The sequence below is a fragment of the Triticum aestivum genome, chromosome 1B (assembly GCF_018294505.1).
Source record: "Triticum aestivum cultivar Chinese Spring chromosome 1B, IWGSC CS RefSeq v2.1, whole genome shotgun sequence".
In the NCBI taxonomy this organism is placed as follows: domain Eukaryota; kingdom Viridiplantae; phylum Streptophyta; class Magnoliopsida; order Poales; family Poaceae; genus Triticum; species Triticum aestivum.
In genome coordinates this window covers 536,668,814-536,684,733 of record NC_057795.1, presented here as the reverse complement: position 1 = coordinate 536,684,733, position 15,920 = coordinate 536,668,814, and the positions used below count along the sequence as shown (strand labels likewise).

Here is a 15,920-nt window from a genome sequence, read left to right as displayed (position 1 = left end):
CCGCGCGAACGCGAAGCGGGCGGTTTTTTGGGAATGTGTCAGCGCGTTGGACCAGCGTTTTTGTCCGCGGCGACCCAAACGGACGTGGGGACGAAATGGGTCACCCGGTTGGAGTTGCTCTTATTCTGCGGGAATGCGTAGTCCAGGCTCGGGATGTTGGACTTTGTCTGTTTCACTTTACAGGGTTTAGTTTTGTTATCTGAAATATCAAGCAGTGGCTGTTTTTTTTTCTGTTAAGTTGTTGATACTTTTGTAAGGTGGTATCCCCAGTGCTCCATTCATATTTTGCTTTTGTTTTAAGATTCACTTTAACTTTCATTAAAAACTGGTAAATGCTCTAAAAACTCAGTAGTGAGGAACTTCATTGTGCATTGTACATTTTTCCAAAATTCATATGGTACCCAGTAACTTCCATGAAAGAAAATTAGATGCCACAGAATACCTTGTTCACACAGGTCCATTTATGTTAACGGCAGTTGCTGAGGTGTAGTTATTAGGATATCATTTAGGCCTATCATAGACTCGTGTCCAGTGCAGCTGCCAGCAGTCAAATACACAAACTGTCATACTTGTCCAGTGCGTGGTCCTATAGGTTCAGTGTTACGTAATTTTCATTTCCCATGAAATAAATTTGTTCGGCAGTTAGGGCATGATGCTGTTATGGCCTAGGACCAGGAATAGTTACACAGTGAGCAAATACTTGTCCCCTTTGCACTAAATTTGCTAGTTAAGCCTATTATTTGTGTGTGCTAGTTTACGTTTACCATCCCATCTCAGTTTTCTCTGCTTAACGAAATTTCTCATTGTAACTTCCTGCTGAAATCATTTCTGTTTGTTTTACTGATGTTTCTTTTACATGATGTATGCGATTTGTCTACCGTGCGTGAAAGATGGGGCCTGGTTTCCCTCTCATGTCAGCGACAGCGAGCAGAAGTTGGAGCTTCTAGAAATCTTGGAACTGCCGGGAACTGATTAAATCTCCCCTAATACAGTTGAACTGAGGAGTTAAAAGCGTATGCAGCTCAACAGTATTATGGATTTTTCCATCTTAAAGAACTCCTTGTTCCTGAGGTATGTAATGCACTGGTAACTGTAGGTTTATTATTTGAGTAACACGTTGTGAGTTTTTATTTGCACCGCAGATCATTGGACATGCTCCCTCTTCCCTAACTGTAGGCTTATGAATGAAGTTTATATGTTTTATTTCCACTGCAGATAATTGGACATGCTCCTGTCATCCTCAGTGCCTTGTGCTGGGGCTTGTAGGCTCATGCATGAAAGTTGACCTGAACTAAGTGTTCGGTGTTCCCTTTGAAACCCTATGGCTCCCAGAGTGATGCTGAATAGCAGAGTATCCACTACCAGACATCACAGTTTCCGGTACCGCAGTGCTCTATCAGGTTGTGTTTATTAATGCTAATTACTCATGAAAGTTACTGATAAACTTACTGCAGTGATCCAGAATCTCGACAACTCATTGAATCTCAACATTTGCACCTCTCAGAAGTCAGAACTAGCAGATTTGAAAACTCAATTTGTATCCAGCAACCATATGCCATATGACCTATCTCATGGCAGTATCTGACTGTCCCATTATCTGGTAGTTGCAGCACACACTTCACTGATGCTCCTGAAATCACTCAGGAGTTCACATTGGTTGGATTAGGGGATTAACTCGATCTTGATTGTTGTAAAGCAAGAATTAGATTAGTCATTGGGCAAAAAGGATGCTGCGAGAAGCTAAATATTCTGGAGTTTTGAGATCATTGGCCAATCTTTTTATAACTTTAAAGTTGTAAAAAGAAGATAAATTGGCTTCGCCCGGGTTTGAACCGGAGACCTTCAGTGTGTTAGACTGACGTGATAACCAACTACACCACGAAACCGTTGTGATCACTATCGTATCTTTTTTTATAAGTATAAGAGTAGCTAAGCACAAAATTGTTTCCAACAGCGGAGCTGTACAATACTGTACACAACATATACGAACGGCGAAGCGATGAACTGAAAAATGTCTATCTGAATCATCAGGTATGCTAGGAGTGATGCTAGGAACTAGACAGGTCAACATCTACAGATGCAAAGGTCAAGATCACGTCAGCGCTGCTCGTCCCCACGCCGGCCTACTGCCGGTATCTGCTAGACACGGCGGTGGTCATTACCCGCTCCGGCGTCGGCGCCGCGGCACCGTCGTCGCCGTGCCACACGTCCTGGGCGCCCGGCACGGCGGCGTTGAGCCCGCCCTGGTCCTGCTGCTTCATGATGAGCACCGAGTAGGGCGTGTCGAAGTCGGACGACGCGAGCAGGTCGCCGATGACGCCCAGCTCCGGGCACTCGCTCCAGTCCGACAGCCCGTTGGCCGACATCACCGGGTACCACCTGTGGCGCATGCCGACGATCACCAGGTCGTAGCCGGCCTTGTCGAGCCCCCTCAGCACCTCCACGATCTTCTCCATGTCGCCCACCAGCTCCTCCTGCACCTGCAGGTTCATGTACTTGCTCCGCGCCGCCAGCGCCTTCACCTCCTCGATGGCCTTGTTGTCCACCCGCCGGTCCGCCGGGTCGTCCTTGATGCCCCGGGTCGGCAGGAACCGGATCACGGCCGCCCTCGACCCCGGGTGCCGCGCCATGCGCGTCACGTACGCCAGGGCCTCCCGGTCGTCGCCGCCGCCGAAGAAGAGCGCCGCCACCGCCGCGTGGAACCCGAGGCGGCCGCCGGACGACGACGACGCCGGGTGGTCCTGCATGATGAAGGCGCTCAGGCCCACGCTCCCGGCGTTGCGGTCGACGAAGACCCCCACGGAGCACGGCGCCACCTCCAGCACCTTGCGGTTCACCACGCGGAGCCCCATGGCGGCGCGCATGCCGCCGGCCAGCATGTGCCGCTTGTGGTAGTGGAGGAGGATGAGCGACGTGCGCTTGTCGACGGCCAGGCGGCACACCTCGTCGTGCATGGAGGAGTAGGGGGAGATGGTGGTGAAGGACTGCATGGACACGGCGCCCTCCGGGTGCCGCTGCTCGTACTGGAGGAAGGCGTTGATGATGCGGTCCGAGTCGGTGGACTGCGCGCTGGCCGACGACGTCGGCCCGATCCTGGACGAGGCGCTCCGGCGGAGCTTGTGGGGTATGAACACCGGCGCGGAGCGGCCGGCGATCTCGACGAGCTGGAGGAGGCAGAGGGCGACGGGCGTCTGCGGCGTGGCGTGCGACGCCTCCAGCAGCGACAGCGTGCCCTGGACGTGGGACTCGTCGTGGATGCACGCCAGGATCCGCAGGTCGGCGTCCGCCTTGAGGTGCTGCACCGTGCGCCGCTTGTACACGGCGTAGCGCCGCGCCGGGTCGTACAGACAGCTCGCCACCGGCACCGACACCGCCGTGATCATCACCGACGAGAACACCAGATCGCTGAACATGTGCTTGTCGATCAGCTGCCCGTGCAACCGCAAAATCAGTCTTGCATGTCAGTACGCACCGGATCGTGACTAGCGAGATCGATCGATTCAGATAAGTTATATTAGTCACCTTGTTGGTGACGAAGAAGCTGAAGGTGATGACCTCGACGATGCCCTTGGAGTTCATGAAGAGGCTGAGAGACACGGCGTCCAGCGGCGGGATGTCAAGGCACAGCGACGACGCCAGGACGCCGGCGAGCTTCCCGAACCACCCAAGGAGCAGGATCAACTGCAGCCTCCCCCAGTGTATCTCCCACATGTCGGTGCTGAGCCCGGTCATGGTGTAGTAGAGCGGCAGGATCAGCCCGGTCACCATGGCCTCGATCTTCTCGCCGAGCGCCGTGCCCAGCGGCGGCCCGTCGGGGATCGCCAGCCCCAGCATGAGCGCGCCGTGGAACGAGTTGGTCCCGATGATGTCGCTGTAGAGCCCCACCAGGAGCACGATGAGGAGGAAGAAGAAGACGTACGCCTCGTCCACCGGGCTGCCCGACGGCGTGCGCTCGATCACCAGCAGCGCGATCGGGCGCACGACCAGCAGTATGAAGGCGACGAGCGCCGCCACCGACGTGAAGGCCCAGAGCGACGTGGCGGGGGACACGAGGTAGGCCTCGGCGAGCACGTATCCCACCATGATGAGCCACGCGATGCCGTCCGTGGTCATGGACGCCGACATGGCGATGCGGCCGAGGTCCGAGTTGAGGAGGTTGAGCTCAGAGAGGATCGGCGAGAGCACCGCGAAGGACGTGAGCGAGAGCGTGGCCGCGAGCGCGAACTGGAACGTGAGCCGCGTCGACATATGATCCTCCTCCTTGGACAGAGCGTCGCCGGAAAACCCCGACGCCGTCAGGCCCAGCGCGATGAGGAAGCCGGAGAGGCCGATCGTGACGCCCTTCTTGCCGGACCGGAGGGCTTGCATCGGGTCCATCCGCACGCCGATGAGGAAGATGACGTACATGAGGCCGAACGTGGCCACCGTGTTCAGCACCGGCTCCCCCCTCGCCGGGAACACCAGCTGCTTGAACCACTCGTAGCGACACAGCAGCGACGGGCCAAGTATAACGCCGGCCTGAAATCAGCACCGAATTGAGTAAACACTTTCTCCATCGATCCACATCCACCCCAAGAGATCGATTCAAGCCGATGATCTTGTCAAATTATGGAGCTAGCGTACCATGATGTCGGTCACGACGCGGGGCTGCTTGAGCGGCCTGCAGAGGAGGTAGAGGACACGGGTGACGACGACGATGAGGACGAGCTGCACGCCGAGGAGGGGCAGCGACGACGACAGCGGGCTGCCGCCCTGGAAGATGTTCCGGCTGGTGCCCGTGGTCTGCGGCACAACATAGCAGTCCACCTTCTCCATCTCATCAATTCCTCCGGCCCGGCGTCGTTGGCGGTGGCGCGGTCGCCCGTGGTTCCTCTTGCCCGACGACCGTGGCCTCGTCAGGCTGTTTCTTCAATGGCGGTTTGCATGGTGGATGTGAGGAGGAGGCGAATACCAGAGAAAACAATGACATGTCAAAAAAGTTTCAGAACATGGTAGCCTTGAGAATATATATGAGCTCAGCTTGTTTAGTTGGATTCTTGTGGCTAGGAACTGCAAGCTTAGTGGATTGTTCGATCTAGGCGGGTCGATCTCGCGTCCAAGAATAGCAATTATGCTAAATTTGAAGCGCATGTCATGCAATCTTCTCTCAGGGAACACAAAATGGTTTTGCTAAAAGCTAAGTCTGGGATTTTCTTATGTCTAAATCTATGCCTCCGAACTAGTACAAAATACCCCCTCCGTCCGGAATTACTTGTCGCTGAAATGGATAAAAATGAATGTATCTAGAACTAAAATACATCCATTTCTCTGACAAATATTCCGCTTTGAGAAACTTCTTAGCAGATGGTGAGCCAGGAATTTGTCCCGTGGAGGTCGGACAGTCCTTATTTCGGCCTTGAGCAATCTCAACTTGTGTGATGTCCTTCGAGATTCCGAAAGAGGCCAGGAAAAAAAAATACAGTACTACTGAAGTACTGTATTCTTTTGCAGTCTAACCAACATAGAAGGATCCATTGACAAAATGTGGTAGTATCTCGTGTTCTCCAAGGAACATGTGTGCTTGGGTATTCGGCACGGGAGCTCCAGCGATGGTGGTCAGCTAGTCATGGTGGTAGCAACATGCAGATGTTGTTGGCAGGCAACGGAGCTCCAGCAATGGTCGTGGCGGTCCATCGACGGGATCACAAGACAAGGCACAAATGAGAATGTGGATAATAGAGAGTAGAGAGGATAGTGCAAAAGAGAAGGATGCAGTTGTAGTTCTTGCAGGTGGCCATGGTGTGCTAGCACATGGGTTGGATGCAATGTGAGGATCTTGTTTGGATAAGGATGATATGCATTTGTATGTTGCTTGTTGAATTTGTTAGGTTAGTGAAGTGAAAGTCAAATGATGCAATGAATGTGTGCTTGTATATCTTTTGTGATATTACAATCAGATGCTGCATCTGTTATTGCCGAACTATTTAGAGTGAATTACTTCTGCAACATTGTCAATCACTGTAAACACAAGTTTGAGGAAGTTGCGGATAGTAGAACCCCTAGTAAATCACACAAAATCTTTGACAGGTTCATGGTGTGAGGACATAAGAGAATGGTCATGTGAATATCCATCGCATCACAGTGAAGACTAGAAGAGAGTACATGAACATAATTTACAACATGGCCTAACCATTTGCAAAGACCAATACCATTGCATAGAAAAGGGGCACCTAAACAAATTCACAGCATTACATAGGACTAGCACATCACAAAACTCCACAAATTCTCATCATTTCAACATTCTTCAACAAACTTACCGCTATTAGATATCTTGGGACATTTGATCAGGTGCATCTTGTGTCATGTTAATCTCAACAGCATTACCTCCATCTTCTTCTGCACCCGAGAGAACCCGATGCTAATAGGTTCACAGGGTCGCATTCCATCTTTGTCGCCCACAAGATCATCAGCATGAAAAACGCACGCCGTAGCTCTACTCCAGCCCACAAGTTTGCTGTGTGGTTTAGCATTTTGCAACTTGTATGAAACTACACTCACATGCAGATCAAGTTGTGGTATGTTTACATGAGAATTTAAAACACAATCTACGATTAGAATTTATGTGGGGTCCTCACTCACTTGGCTGCATGGCTTAGATATGGGGAAATACTTGCTTGTAGTAGACTGGTGGTGCACGTGACAGTGTTCTAGCAATTCCTCAAGTAAACACATGTAACATATACTCCCCCGGTCCCATAACATACGTTTTTGACACTCCATCCCATATAAGAACGTTGACAGTGTCAAAAAACGTTGGACGGAGGAGTATCTAACAAAGATAATGGCTTGCACTTCTAATACTCGGAGTTACTAGCAACGAACTATAGCATCAGACCGTTGTTTACCCAATGTTAAGACATAGATTCTGACGCCCATCATGTCCGAATTAGAGAAGGTGATTCGATGCACAGCATGATCATCTACATATATCATTACAGTTCTACCAAACATAACGCTATGCAGACGTGCAGAGAAAGGCTCCCTCCTGACCTACATCAAGTATGTAATATGCTCAGCTAAAGGATCTGGATGGCTACCAGCATAACGAAGCTACCCTAGTCAGCAAAAAAAATCCTCCTTCGGCTGCCATTTCAGTCACCCAGCTCCCACAATGGCGAGACGGTGAACTCAGCATCGAACCCATCGACCTGGTAATCTTTACCATAGATGCCGGGGTGGTACACCAGTTTCTCAGTGATAGCATCAACATCAATATACATGGCAATGTCCTTGAGGTAGTCAGCATAAACTTCCTCTCGCTCAGCCCAAGAAGCATCCCAATGCTGAGCGATCCAGGTGTCGTCACCAACACCGTGCACCGGCGTCGGCTTGACTTCATGCTCACCGAAGACAGAGGCAGCGACCATTGGCTTCACTTCGCGCTCACCAAAGACAGAGGCAGCAACCATTGGCTTTACTTCACGCTCACCGGAGACAGAGGCAGCGACCATTGGCCTCACTTCACGCTCACCGAAGACAGAGGCAGGGACCATTGGCTTCACTTCACGCTCATGGAAGACAGAGGCAGCGACCATTGGCTTCACTTCGCGTTCACCGAAGACAGAAGCAGCGACCACTGGCTTCACTTCACGCTCACCGAAGACAGAGGCAGGGACCATTGGCTTTACTTCACGCTCATGGAAGACAGAGGCAGCGACCATTGGCTTCACTTCGCGTTCACCGAAGACAGAAGCAGCGACCATTGGCTTTACTTCACGCTCATCGGAGACAGAGGCGGTGATCACCGGCTTTATTTCATGCTCATCAAGGATAGAGGCAGCAGCCATCATCGGCTTCACTCCATGCTCAGTAAGGACAGAGGCAGCAGTGGCAGGAGAAGAAGACGGGGAATGGCATTGCACTGGCTGGGCGGTGGAGATGAAGAAGGCAGATGGGAAGTTGACGATTGCGCGGGAGCCATAGATGGCCACGGCGGCCCTGTCGTATGCGAGGGCGGCGTCAACGGCGGTGTCGAAGGTGCCCAGCCAGTGTCGCTTGCCGCGGTTGGGCTCACGGACTTCAGAGACCCACCTGCCCCACCTGCGCTGCCGAACACCCCGGTACATGTGGTCCCTATCCTCCGGACCACCCTCCCCTCCAGGAGGAGACGCCACTGGAGTCTTGATTCTCAGCGTGGCACTGCTCTTGGGACGAGCTCGCTTTGTCCTGATCGTACTGCACGCAAAGAGCGAAATGCACATCTCAGATGTCTTGCAAACTGCGATAAACAAGGCCATGCCGGTGTTCTAGGAATGGTTAATCAACAAATGTCAGCATGGATATGAGCAAGAAGATATGCAGAAATGTTGTGCTATTCCTGAAGCTGAGTTCTGAATTGGTAGCTAGTTGAACTGCACAGAGATATCAACTAGTCGTTGTTTGTTCATTGGAAATGCATATTTGCAAGCACACTCACTGGATTGGCTGAGTTCAGTTGTTGAATACTTAAATCTTAGGAGTTAGGAGCAAATGTATTTTGTACGAACTGTACCAAGGAATTGCTGTGCATCATGTGCTTTATTAAGCTAAAAATTCAGTAGACAATGTAATCAGTTTTCAGAAATCTATCAGGCCAAGATATCCTGTCAAACTTCCCAGAACTTATAAGTTCCAAACAGCGAAATGCACATCTCAGATCTCGATGCAAGCCGTGATAAACAAGACCATGCCAGCGTTCTAGAAATGGTTAACCAACAATTATCAGCATGCATATGAGCTAGAAGATACGAAAAAATGGTGTTCTATGCTTGAAGCTGAGTTCTGAAGTGGTAGCCAGTCGAACTGCATACATATATTCAACTAGTCGTGGTTTGTTATTGGAAATGCATATTTGCAAGCGCACTCGCTGGATTGACCGAGTTCAGTTGTTGAATACTTGAATCTTAGGAGTTAGGAGCCAATGCATTTTGTAGGCACTGTAAGAAGGACTTGCTCTGCATTTATCTGCTCTGTTAAGCTACAAATTCAGTAAGAATGCAAACAACTTTCAGAAATCTATCAGGACAAGATATCCTGTCAGACTTCCCAGAACTTACAAGTTCCAAACATGAATACCGTTTGCCCTACTGCTGGAATCATTTGAATACTACAGGTACAACTAGTTCCATTTCCCCAAATTTTCACGACAAAGCTGTTCAATTTTGCATGTATAAAAATAGCCCCAATATTTTTAGTGAGGAACATGTTGACATTCTCAGACAAAATTCAGTACTCTAGCCACATCTTAAACAGAATTCGCACGGTATCAGCCAACATTGTCTGCCTGAAATCGACCAGAGTTCAACACACGACGCTCGGTTGCTCCACGGTTCATCTCCACCGCCCAAAATCCCCAAATGCCTGAAGCAATCGACGCCGCAAACTACAGCTCGCAAAAACCCCAGCACGAGAAACCCTCATTCGAAGCTAAAAAGGAACTACGGGGTGGGTTCCGGACGGAGATGTCGAAATTGGACGAACCCAGCAAAGGAAATGCCGCGGGGCATTCTGTACCTGGTGGTAGGAGTTGTCGCTGAGGCCTGCTCCATCTCCTCGCCCTTGATCCCGACGGCGCCTTCCACGGGCATCCTCCTCCTCCTCCCCCCCTCTTCGGCGACCCGCGGCGGGAGAGACCAGCGAAATGATCGGTACGGCGTGCGCAGCCCGCCGCCACGGGGAACGATCGAGAAACGCGTCAAGCGACGGGAAGGCTCCCCTCCCAGCCCCAGCGAAGCTCGGGGATTGCGGCGTGCTCCGGTGCCACCGCCGAGTAGGGTGGTGTGATGTGGTAGGTGGGCCGCGGGCCGAGGTGCCGCTGGAACCGGACCGCTGGCCGGGCCTATCGTTTGCAGTCCCTCGTTTTGAAATTCCTCCTGGTAAAATTTGTTCACCTGGTAGCCAAAACCGAGAGTAACTAATTAACGAGCGCTTCTTCGGAAGCCTCGCAACGAACAGCGTCACTTGGCGCGCTCTCAGCCATTCACTACGTGTCACGCTCTGGACGCTTCCTCCGGATTTTATTTTTTTATTTTTCCATACGCGTTTTTGGATTTTTTTTAACGATTTTTTTCTGGGTTTTTTTCGACGTTTTGGTTTTCCACGGGTCTTCCCTAGCTTTTCAATACAAAAATTCGAAATTTCTTTTGGCGCAAAAAACATGTTTTTTTTCGCGAGAGTCACGGCAGTGCCTCTCGAAAACGGAAAAAAACGCGTTTTCTGTTTTTTCCCTTTCGCGAGAGTCACGGTTTTGCTTTCATGAGAGGCACGGTTGTGCTTTCGCGAGAGTCACGGCCGTGCCTCTCGAAAACCAAAAAAAATGTGTTTTCTAATTTTTTTCGTGAGAGTCACAGTTTTGCTTCCACGAGAGGTATGGTTGTGTCTTCGCGAGAGTCACGGCCGTGCCTCTCGAGAACGAAAAAACGTGTTTTCTGTTTTTTTTCTTTCACGAGAGTCACGGTTTTGCTTCCGTGAGAGGCACGGTTGTGCTTTCGCGAGAGTCACGGCCGTGCCTCCTCGGAAACGAAAAAAACGCGTTTTTTTCCTTTCGCGAGAGTCACTGTTTTGCTTCCAGGAGAGGCACGGTTGTGATTTCGTGAGAGGCGCGTGCGTGCCTCTTTCGGAAAGGAAAAAACACGTGCTCCCGGTTTGGTTTTTTCGTTCGATTTTTTTTCGTAAAAAAAGTTCGTCAAAACCTATCAACATGGGATCTAGTTTTAAAGATCTCGAGGCGAGGAATCCAACAGTGAAAACGGTTTGAGATAAAACGTTTTGAATAAACCGATCTACGAAAAAAAAACTCCCAGGTTGCGACAAGTGGCGCACATGCAGCACACCACTTGTCGCAACCTGGGAAAGTTGGAGTGATCTTGGCAAGGAGTACTCCTCAACTAGTGGTTTCACCAAAAACTGATTCTCATCTCAAAACAAAGAAAAAGCAAAACCTTAAACTGTTCACTAAACTAAGAGCATCCTCTTCGACGACATGTTGACCCATTTCCTTTCGATGGACATGGTTGACTCAAACTAATTCTATCTTGAGGCTAGGGATGTAAATGGTGCAATAAATGGTGCCCGCAAGTCCACTTTAGTTAGATTTAGTTAGCTTGATAGATCATTTTTTTTAAATTTTTATTAAATTATTAAATCGAGGCCTTAAACAGGCCCCCCTTTACATCTACTTTAGTGAGGAAGGATGCGGTCTTTAAGAAAATACAAAACTTGAACATTCAATATGTTTAAAACAATACCACATTTCAATGTAGCTAAGTATAATTTGTCGAGGCTATCGCCTTACCAAAGATAACTTAATAAAACGGCGATGGATAGGCGGTTCACGATATTGCTTTTGTGTTTACGATGAAATAATCCAACACCTATTTTTTGATTGCCCTCTCACAAAGTTACTTTGGAGGTTTGTCCATATAGCCTTTAATATTATTCCTCTTGTTAGCATTGACGTTGTTTGGGATGTGGCTAAATGGAGTGATTCCTCATATTGCGCCAAGTATTCGGATTGGAATATGCGCACTTCTTTGGGCTATATGAAACTGCAGGAATGATATGATTTTTAACAGACTATCAAATATTAACTTCTTGCTGGTTATCTTCACGGCTACGGCATGGATCCGTGCGTGGTCATTACTCACTCCTATGGGATCCAGGAAGCAGCTGGCTACTGGGTGCAACCGGTGGGAGATGGTAGCACGGGGTATATTCAACCGGTTTGGATAGCGGCCGTATAATAGGATAGGTCCTTAGTGTCCTTTCGTCCGGCCGGTTGTGGCTTTGAGTTGTTCCTTTTTTTTTCGCTCCTTCTATGAGTCGTACTTTGCAGACCAGACTATTTGTTTTGTTGAACTTGCTCTAATAAAGTGTTCGTATGCATCTTTCCGATACAGAGGCCGGGATGACCTCCTTTTCAAAAAAAATGTCGTTTAGGGCATTTCCAACGTCGACCCTCAAAACAGACACTATTTGTCTCCCAAAACAGTCGGAAGACATGGATGTGGGAGTATGCCATCCATCCACATCTTCTAAATGTCAGTCCAGGTCAGGTCGATTTCATTTAAAATGCATAGCAATATGAGAACAAATTTAAGTGCGGGTTTCATAGCGTCTGATTACAACCAAAAAATGATGGATGTTCTTAATTTTTACATGTGCCCGATCAAAAGTATCAGTCCGACAATACGTGCAAAAAAAGAATGTTTCCCAGGACAGACCTGCTATCCGAGCCTCTGCACTCACTCCGCCGCCACCACCACCTCCTCACCATTCGGCTCCTTCTCGATCAGAGGTATTTATTGGGCAAATGACGCATGTCTACTATTGGTATTTAGCGGGTAGGGTGGCCTGAAGCGCGACGTACGAGGGGTCGTGGGTGCAGAGGGCATGGGTGAGGGAGTCATTTTCCCAACTACTCCTTGGCCCCATCAGGTCAGGTTCAGGCGCTACTGAGAGAGTCCTAGATTATGGGGGTATCCGGACTGCCGGACTATATACTTTGGCCGGACTGTTGGACTATGAAGATACAAGATTCGAGACTTCATCCCGTGTCCGGATGGGACTCTCCTTTGCGTGGAAGGCAAGCTTGGCGATTCGGATATTAGATCTCCTCCTTTTGTAACCAACTCTGTGTAACCCTAGCCTCCTCCGGTGTCTATATAAACCGGAGGGTTTAGTCCGTAGGACAAGAACAATCATAATCATAGGCTAGCTCCTAGGGTTTACCCTCTACGATCTCGTGGTAGATCAACTCATGTAATACTCATATCATCAAGATCAATCAAGCAGGAAGTAGGGTATTACCTCCATCGAGAGGGCCCGAACCTGGGTAAAACATCGTGTCCCCTGCCTCCTGTTACCATTAGCCTTAGACGCACAGTTCGGGACCCCCTACCCGAGATCCGCCGGTTTTGACACCGACATTGGTGCTTTCATTGAGAGTTCCTCTGTGTCGTCGCTGCAAGGCTCGATGGCTCCTTCAATCATCAACAACAACGCGGTTCAGGGGGAGACTTTCCTCCCCGGACAGATCTTCGTGTTTGGCGGCTTCGCACTGCGGGTCAATTCGCTTGGCCATCTGGAGCAGATCGACAGCTACGCCCCTGGCCATCAGGTCAGATTCGGAAACTTGAATTACACGACCGATATCCGCGGGGACTTGATTTTCGACGGATTCATTCCTATGCCAGGAGTGCCGAACATTCACGACGAGCATGACTTAGATCTGCTGTCGGACAGTAGTCGGGACATCGCACCTGCAGTAGCTCCGGACCTAAATCCAGGGCAGATCGCGTCATTCGAGGATGGGTGGATGGACCCTGCCCCGGAGGCCGCATACTCATCGGCGGTAGAGCCGAACACAGACTCCACCTCTAAGGAAGACTGTGTCATCAGACCCCTGGACTTGTGTCCGACCGTAGGTTCCGAGCCGCGCGCATCCGACCCCATCAAATCCGATTGGGCTCCGGTAATGGAGTTCACCGCTACGAATATCTTTCAGCACTCGACCTTTGGCGATGTGCTAAATTTATTAAGGTCTCTCTCTTTGTCAGGAGACTCTTGGTCGAACTATGTCCGGCTCGAGTGGGGAGCAGGCGACGAAGAAATTCGTCACCCACCCACCACCCACTTCATTGCCACTGTCGATGATTTGACCAACGTGCTTGACTTCGACTCTGAAGACATCGACGGTATGGACGACGATGCAGGAGAAGAGCAGGAACCACCGCCCACAGGGCGCTGGACAGCCACCTCCTCGTATGATATATACATGGTGGACACTCCCAAAGAAAACAATGGCGATGAGGCAATAGAGGATAACCCCATAGGTAAGAAATCAAAGCATGGGCGTCATCGGCGCCGCTCTAAGCCCCGCCACAGCAATACCGGCATAGGAGACAAAAACAATCCGATGGTGCCGAAGATGAATACAATCCCGATCAGCCTGCCTTCGAGCAGGCCGAACAGGAAGACGAGCAGGTTAGCCTAGATGAACAGGCGACGGACGGATACAGGGAGGACGACAACTATATGCCTCCCTCCGAAGACGAGATGAGCCTCTGCGATGATGAATTCGGCGTGCCTGAGGATCCTGTAGAGCAGGAGCGCTTCAAGCACCGGCTTATAGCCACTGCAACAAGCCCAAAAAAGAAGCAGCAGCAGCTCCAAGCTGATCAAGATCTGCTCACAGAAAGATGGACTGAGGTCCTGGCAGACGAGGAATACGGACTCGAGCGCCCCGCCAAAGGTTACCCAAAGCACAAGTTGCTACCCCAACTCGGGGAGGAGGTCCTAGATCCTACATTACCAGCACAGGACGAGGCTGACCGGCCACCTCGTGGCCAAGATAAAATGGTGTACCAGCCCGAATACCAACCCGCACCCCCACACCAATACACTACGGCCTAGGGCAATCCGCAGGACCTGCGAGATATATTGGAAAACAAAGCAGGACAGCCAAGATCGATCTACGGATCACGGGGGCGCGCCCCAGCACATGACGATGACCGTCATGCCGGATACATTAACAACAAGTCCGACCGGGCCGAACATAACAGACCAGACTTGCTCGAACTGCGTAGTAACATAGCCCGGCATAGAGGCGCCGCACACCCCCTCTGCTTCACGGATAAAGTAGTGGATCATGAATTCCCAGAAGGGTTTAAACCCGTAAACATCGAATCATACGATGGCACAACAGACCCCGCGGTATGGATCAAAGATTTCCTTCTCCACATTCACATGGCCTGCGGTGATGATCTACATGCCATCAAGTATCTTCCCCTTAAGCTCAAATGACTGGCCCGACACTGGCTGAATAGCCTGCCGGCAAATTCAATTGGCAGTTGGGAAAACCTGCAGGACGCGTTCCTCGACAACTTCCAAGGCACTTACGTGCGACCAATGGATGCTGATGACTTGAGTCACATTACCCAATAGCCCGGACAGTCAGCCAGGAATCCTAGACTCCGTTCCTAACTAAAAAGAACCAAATAGTCGACTGTCCGGACGCCGAAGCCTTGGCGGCCTTTAAGCATAATATCCGCGACAAGTGGCTCGCCCGACACCTCGGCCAAGAAAAACCGAAGTCCATGGCGGCCCTCACGACACTCATGACCCGCTTTTGCGCCCGCAGTAGCACCACGCCAAGAAGCTCCGGCACTTCAGATGTCCGCGACAGTAACGGTAAGCCACGGCGCAATAGACATAAGCGTCAGAACAATGGCGACAACACCGAAGACACAATAGTCAACGCTGGATTCAGTGGCTCAAAATCCGGTTAGCGGAAAAAGCCGTTCAAAAGAAACAATCCGGGGTCGTCCAGTCTGGACCGCATACTCGACCGCTCGTGCCAAATTCACGGCACCCCTGATAAGCCAGCCAACCACACTAACAGGGATTGTTGGGTGTTCAAACAGGCCGGCAAGAGAAATGCCAAAAACAAGGACAAGGGGCTGCACAACGATGATGACGAGGAGCCCCGGCGTCCGAACACTCGGGGACAAGAAATTTCCTCCTCATGTGAAAACGGTAAACATGATCTATGCCACCCACATTCCCAAATGGGAACGAAAGCGTGCACTACGGGACGTCTATGCGATGGAGCCAGTCGCCCCAAAGTTTAACCCATGGTCATCCTGTCTGATCACTTTTGATCGTAGGGACCACCCTACCAGCATCCGTCACGGCGGTTCAGCTGCATTGGTCCTCGACCCAATCATCGACAGATTCCACCTCACGCGAGTCCTTATGGACGGTGGCAGTAGCCTGGACCTTCTTTATCAGGACACAGTGCGCAAAATGGGCATCGATCCCTCGAGGATCAAACCCACCAAAACCACCTTCAAAGGTGTAATTCCAGGTGTAGAGGCCCATTGTACGGGCTCAATAACACTGGA

General features: G+C 50.5%; 2 protein-coding genes and 1 non-coding gene across 3 annotated transcripts; all 3 read right to left on the bottom strand.

Annotated features, from left to right (window-relative positions):
• Positions 1–1,812: 1,812 nt before the first annotated feature.
• Positions 1,813–1,886, bottom strand: TRNAV-AAC (transfer RNA valine (anticodon AAC)). The gene has a single exon. It is a non-coding gene; the product is annotated as a tRNA-Val (tRNA).
• Positions 1,887–1,996: 110 nt separating this feature from the next.
• On the bottom strand, positions 1,997–5,268 carry LOC123094109 (cation/H(+) antiporter 15). Its single transcript, XM_044516181.1, has 3 exons — positions 4,624–5,268; positions 3,523–4,518; positions 1,997–3,428 (listed from the first exon to the last, which is right to left on the bottom strand). The coding sequence occupies exons 1-3, from the start codon at positions 4,813–4,815 to the stop codon at positions 2,124–2,126; spliced, it is 2,493 nt and encodes an 830-aa protein (XP_044372116.1). The 5' UTR covers positions 4,816–5,268; the 3' UTR covers positions 1,997–2,123.
• A 1,067-nt stretch (positions 5,269–6,335) lies between these two features.
• On the bottom strand, positions 6,336–9,820 carry LOC123094101 (dehydration-responsive element-binding protein 2D). Its single transcript, XM_044516176.1, has 2 exons — positions 9,532–9,820; positions 6,336–8,214 (listed from the first exon to the last, which is right to left on the bottom strand). The coding sequence occupies exons 1-2, from the start codon at positions 9,603–9,605 to the stop codon at positions 7,131–7,133; spliced, it is 1,158 nt and encodes a 385-aa protein (XP_044372111.1). The 5' UTR covers positions 9,606–9,820; the 3' UTR covers positions 6,336–7,130.
• Between the last annotated feature and the right edge of the window lie 6,100 nt (positions 9,821–15,920).

What these genes read in the sequence shown, in the direction of transcription:
- LOC123094101 (XM_044516176.1), bottom strand. Translation starts at nt 9,605, where the DNA reads ATGCCCGTGGAAGGCGCCGTCGGGATCAAGGGCGAGGAGATGGAGCAG. An exon ending in GCGACAACTCCTACCACCAG is followed by an intron (nt 8,215 to 9,531) that starts GTACAGAATGCC and finishes CTTTGCGTGCAG; the next exon opens with TACGATCAGGACAAAGCGAG.
- LOC123094109 (XM_044516181.1), bottom strand. Translation starts at nt 4,815, where the DNA reads ATGGAGAAGGTGGACTGCTATGTTGTGCCGCAGACCACGGGCACCAGC. An exon ending in GCGTCGTGACCGACATCATG is followed by an intron (nt 4,519 to 4,623) that starts GTACGCTAGCTC and finishes TGCTGATTTCAG; the next exon opens with GCCGGCGTTATACTTGGCCC. An exon ending in GCTTCTTCGTCACCAACAAG is followed by an intron (nt 3,429 to 3,522) that starts GTGACTAATATA and finishes TTGCACGGGCAG; the next exon opens with CTGATCGACAAGCACATGTT.